This window comes from Oryza sativa, chromosome 12 (assembly GCF_034140825.1).
Source record: "Oryza sativa Japonica Group chromosome 12, ASM3414082v1".
NCBI lineage: Eukaryota > Viridiplantae > Streptophyta > Magnoliopsida > Poales > Poaceae > Oryza > Oryza sativa.
The window spans coordinates 5107654-5113560 of record NC_089046.1 but is presented as its reverse complement, the minus strand read 5'-3'; the positions used below and the strand labels follow the sequence as shown (position 1 = coordinate 5113560).

The 5907-nt window shown below is 40.5% G+C and overlaps 1 protein-coding gene across 1 annotated transcript; it reads left to right on the top strand.

Annotated features, from left to right (window-relative positions):
- The first annotated feature begins 417 nt into the window (after nt 1-417).
- LOC4351729 (probable protein phosphatase 2C 77) lies at nt 418-5283 on the top strand. Its single transcript, NM_001423359.1, has 4 exons — nt 418-996; nt 2891-3118; nt 4133-4306; nt 4661-5283. Exons 1-4 carry the CDS (start codon nt 493-495, stop codon nt 5018-5020), a joined length of 1266 nt encoding a protein of 421 aa, NP_001410288.1. The 5' UTR covers nt 418-492; the 3' UTR covers nt 5021-5283.
- Nucleotides 5284-5907: the final 624 nt, after the last annotated feature.

The window sequence follows — 5907 nt, the reverse complement described above, 5'->3', positions numbered from 1 at the left end:
TATGCATACCAAGTTGTGTACGATATACCATCCCCTCTCCTTACATATAAAAATACCATGCATTTACTCCATAATTTCCACAACTTGCACAAACCAAATTTAAAATCACCAACTGACAAGAAAAATTCAACAGTGTGTACTTGCCAGACAGAAGGAAAAAAACCCACACCTTTTCGCAGACTCACAGAAAAAAAAAAGGGAATTAATTGCATGTGACAAATACGCAAAGCAAAGCGTAAAGTGACAGGTAGTAGTAATTCGATGGTTTCCATCACCGTCCTCACACACAAATTTCAAAAAAAAAAAAGATAAAAAGGGATATATCCTTTGACCGGTCAAACCTCGCGACTTCTTCTTCCACCTCTCGCTCCGGGCAACTATATATATGCCCTACCGCGCGCGAACGCCACAAATAGCAACCAAGAAACCAAACTAACCCTACCCTTGCTGCGCTGCCCATTTCCGTCGCCGCTGTCGTTGATATCTCCGGCGATGCTCTGCGGCGTCGAGATCCTCTGCTCCGTCGTCGCCGTCGTCGCGCGCGTGCTCGGCAGGGCGCTCATGACAATCTGCTCGCCCAAGTTCTCCACCGCCGGGCTCATCGGCTCGCCGACGACGGCGTGGGGCGGCGGCGGAGCCAAGAAGAAGGTGCACATGGAGAGCGAGAAGCAGCAGCTGCCGCCGCCGCCGTCGCCGCCGGCGCTGGTGCTCCCGGCGTTCAAGAGGAATTGCACCGACCAGGAGCAGAGGGCGCCGGCGACGTCGACAAAGGCGGCGAGGGGGAGGCCGCCGAGGCTGGTCATTCCGGCTGCGGCGCCGGTGGCGGTGGCGCGCGGCGGCGTGGACCCGTTCGGCGGGAGGGAGACGGACGTGGCGACGGAGACGGAGGTGAAGGGGGAGGGGTTCTGCCTGGCGAGCAGGAGAGGGGTCAGGCATGCAATGGAGGATGGATATGGGGTGATCACTCGTCACAAGATTGAAGGAGGCTCCCAATTGGTAAATTTATGTCTAATTAATTTGCTCAAAAAATTAGGATCAAACTAATTTGAATGTTGGAAATTTTGGGGGGCGATTATAAAATGAATTAAGAGACAAAGAGGTATGAAGATAGATCAAGGTGGTATGAATGATAGTAGATAATATGGATAAACATAATTTCTTCAGATATATGGTGCTTCTATGATCCCAACAAAGCTAAGTTGCACAAATCTCCAAGCGTTTTTGTTCTGGTGTATTACAAATCAAGCAATTAGCGTGGCTATACAACAGTTTTACTTATTGAAATGCTTAAAATAGAACAGAAATTTGTATGGATTATTTGCCGTCTTCTGATCTTCCTAAAAGGATAATTCAAGGTCCATAAACTAACGAAGGATTAGTACTCTTCACAGAGACAAAATACACTAGTATAACTATTTTGAATCAACACACTTTTATTATATATAGTGATTCCATAATCTAATCAAAACCAAAATTGCACAAACCTAGCTAAAACAAATATTTTTCAGGGCTCGATCTGGTCCTGACAAAATAGAATTTCAAGCTTGTAAAGGCAAAAGGGTAACTATTTGGGGGGAAAGAGTATATGTTTGGCATGCTTACAAAATTTGAAGTAACTACAATTCTTAAAAACACTATCAAAATTTTTGTAGACCATGTGTTTATTATCTTGCCTAAATTAAGGAGAATTTGTAGTCTGTAAACTAATGTAATAATTGTTCCTAACTGTTTTGAATCAACACACTTCAAGGCTTCAAGCTATATCAAAGTGATCAACAATGATTTAGGCACTCTCCGTAGTACAATACTACAATATATTAGTAACCCTGTTCTTTCTTACATGGCGTATTGTCAGCATCAGGCTCTTCCATTAATATGTAGTGATTTCATGATCTGATCAAAACCAAATGCCACAAATTAACCTAAAACCGAGATTGTTATTGAATATTTTCTAGGGCTCATGATATTGACAAAGATATCATTTCAAGCTTGTAACTAGGCACCATGATAATATTATTTATAGAAATATAACGCTAATACTTAATTCTTATTTATATCTATTTAAATCAGTGCACTTGAATATTTTCCAGAGCTCTGTCTCTGTGCATTGAAAATCAACTATAAAAGATATAACATGCATGGCTTTCTATTACTCATAAGCAATTCTACTTGTTGCAGCAAATTTATATGAAGTACATATATACACATTCAAAATATTTTGTATAACTTCCCTTGATAAGGACATTCATATTCTAACCTAAATACTAAGACCTACAATTTGCCATAAACAACAACAATATATATATATATATATATATATATATATATATATATATATATATATATATATATATATATATATATATATATATATATATATATATATATATATATATATATATATATATATATATATATATATATATATATATATATATATATATATATATATATATATATATATATATATATATATATAAGACAGATAGAGGAAAACTTGTGGGCTCACAAAAAAATGGGATAGCATGGGCAACACGTTCATCGACCCACATGCAACGCACGCTGATTCCAGACAAGAATCTTTTTTTTTTAATAAAACGACGCATTTTACCAGGTCTCCATTTTGCTTAGCCACGAAACTTCCAAAAGTGCATCATTTGTTTCAAGAAGCATATATACACAATAACGCATAACGTGTTGATCAAACCTTCAAGCAGCAACAACTTGGTTCGAGACGTTCACATTATTAATTAGTTTCAATATTTTTCGTCAGTACACAATTAAGAGTAATAATGAGCATCGGTTAAGTAATCAAAATACAGCAGTACTACACACGCAGAGCCACAGCCACTAATTGAGACTCTCATGATCTGTACGTCTGATTTTGCAGGCGTTCTACGGTGTGTACGACGGGCATGGCGGCCGGGCCGCCGTGGACTTCGTCGCCGACAAGCTCGGCAAGAATGTCGTCACCGCCGCCGCCGCGGCGACGACGATGAGCCGACATCAAGCAGCTGGCTCATCATCGCCGTCGCAGCAACGTCGAGAAGAAGAGGACGATGTCACGGCGGCGATCAGGGCTGCGTACCTGACCACGGACAGCGAGTTCCTGAGCCAGGTATATTAGTCAACTACAGTTACTGTTCCGTACGTTGTAAGTCATTATTTTAGTTTTGTGATAAACCAAACTATAAAAAAGAATCATCATCATCTATAGTAACATATATCAAGATATAAATGATAGTGGATTATATTTGATAAAATTAATTTGACCTGTTGTATATGTTAGTTGCTTATAAAAGATCTTTTATAAATAAACTTGATAAAGTTAAGTTTAACTTTTGATAAATGTAAAATGGCTTACTGTGTAGGGAACAGAACGGAGCGACTGAATGACGTCTAGCTGCTTGATTGCATAATGTGCACATGCATGCATGTCAACACTATATTAATCTTAATTAGAAATTAACATGCAACTGTACCTGTACCAATAATATACGCGATGCAACAGCGACATACAACTGCGCTGCTGCTGCTGCCGCTATTGTTGATTAATTAGTTGGCGATTTATTAATCGGCTTGACTAGGTCTTGCATGAATTAGCAGATGAACTTTGAACGGTTCAAAACCTGCTATCATTTTTAGCTGTCTGTTTGTGAGGCAGGTTTGATGCCGATGGTGTTGATGGCCACGTTACGCATGCCCTCACGTACTGCAACTTTTAATTTTATCCGTAATCCGGTCCAGATTAATTGAGTTCCGTTGCCGTGTTGCTTCTGGTGTGGCCGACATCGACCGATAGCTATATCTTGTTTTATGAACGACGATAGCTATATCTTGTGATTATCAAGGGAGGGACTACCTATATAGTATTAGACAGTTTTTTAAAAAATAGTTTTAAATAATAATTATATTGTGTAATTATATTATAGCTATATAACTTTGTGTATTATATGCATATATATAGTTGACATGCTAAAATTAAAAGTATTTTATTTCGGTACTAGTACAACTAAAAGCACATATATATTAATTAGTACAAAAGAAATGTGCAACTAACGTACTTCGTTTTGATGATATTAATTAATTATTAATTAGCTAATGTTGATGTACATTATTGCTTGTTGTGTAGGGTGTACGCGGCGGCGCGTGCGCGGCGACGGCGCTGGTGAAGGACGGTGAGCTCTACGTGTCCAACGTCGGCGACTGCCGCGCCGTCCTCGGCAGCCGCGGCGGCGTGGCCACCGCCCTCACCTCCGACCATACCCCCGGCCGCGAGGACGAGCGCCTCCGCATCGAGAGCACGGTACACAACTATATATCATGCATGGTTCTTGCAAGATTTTCAATGGCTTCCGTCCGCCATGATCGCGCGTGAGCTCGATTTAGGTTTTATTTAGGGAGCTTCTAACTACTGCAGTTTCTCCTAAAATTAAAAGCTCCCAAACAGTCCATCTTTTAGTACAGATTCTAAGAAACTCTAGTTGTAGAATCTAGAAAATGAACTAGAAGGCAGAAGCCGAGAAACCAAGCTTTTCCCAATTCTGATAAGCTAACTACTAGCCAACTATTTCTTAGAATTTTAAGAATTTTAAGCTCCCAAACAAGCACTTAGTCGTCGCTGTTGCCGATCAATTAATGTATGTGCGATGCATTTCAGGGCGGGTACGTGAGCTGCGGCGGCAGCGGGGTGTGGCGCGTGCAGGACAGCCTCGCCGTGTCGCGCGCGTTCGGCGACGCCGGCGTGAAGCAGTGGGTGACGTGCGAGCCGGAGACGGCGCGCGTCAGCCTCGCCGCCGACGGCGACTGCCGCTTCCTCGTCCTCGCCTCCGACGGCCTCTGGTGCAAGGTGTCCAACCAGGAGGCGGTCGACGCCGTCGCCGCCGCCGCCGCCGCCGCCGCCGGCGTGGCCGGCAGCACGGACCCGTGCAAGGAGCTGGCCGCCATGGCGAGGAGCAGAGGGAGCCGGGATGACATCACCGTCATGGTCGTCGACCTGCAACCATTCTTGCCGGTATAGAGCCGGCAAACGTGCATACCGTACGAAACAATTTTGATGTGATTTTTGTTTTAGAAGTTATACTACGAAAAGATATATATCCGATTTTGTCTTTCTTTTTTTTTCTCACTTCAGTTGCACTTAGAAGTTGTAACTTGTACATGTGTTTGTAACTTGTAAGTGGTTTTTGAAGTGAGCTTGCTAGGTAGATGCATAAGAGATTATACAAGAGTGACTGTAATTTCTTTCTTACTTATATAAAGGGGGCTTACGCATGCACACCATCACAAAATGTTCATGATTGTGTTTATTTTAATTTAACATTGCCCAAAAGACAGAGGCTGATAATAAATATGTAAAACCTCATTAAATTCGAAAACACACTCATGTATGTGTAGTGGTGGATATAACGCTACTCAGGTACTCACTGATCTGGCTGCTAAAAAGCTACTTCCTCCGTTTCATATTATAAAACTTTTTAGCATTGCCCACATTTATATATGTTAATGAATCTATACACATATATAGCTCATTAACTATTTTTTCTATACCAACATGGCTATTTTATTGTATAAATAGTTTTTGCAACTTACAAGCTTATTGAATTACTGGAATTTAGGGAAAATATAATAAAACCATTTATTTTAGATAATATGATAAACCCCAACCAGCTCTATCTCCAACATGGTGTATATGGGCCAAAATATTTTTTAGATAATAGATAAAATCCAGCATTTGCTATCGCCACTTATTACATATGTATGGTTTAGAAACTGTGCATAATAGTATCTAACAAAAGATAAAGAGAAGACACGTTATAAAGCCACAAAAGAAAGGAAGAAATACAATTTATTTAAAGAGCAATTATATTAGTAAATCTCCAATTAAAATTGATGAAAATTTATATA

Coding starts and splice junctions, on each gene's coding strand:
- LOC4351729 (NM_001423359.1), top strand. CDS start 493: ATGCTCTGCGGCGTCGAGATCCTCTGCTCCGTCGTCGCCGTCGTCGCG. Junction 997..2,890: donor TTGAAGGAGGCTCCCAATTG/GTAAATTTATGT, acceptor CTGATTTTGCAG/GCGTTCTACGGTGTGTACGA. Junction 4,307..4,660: donor GCCTCCGCATCGAGAGCACG/GTACACAACTAT, acceptor GATGCATTTCAG/GGCGGGTACGTGAGCTGCGG.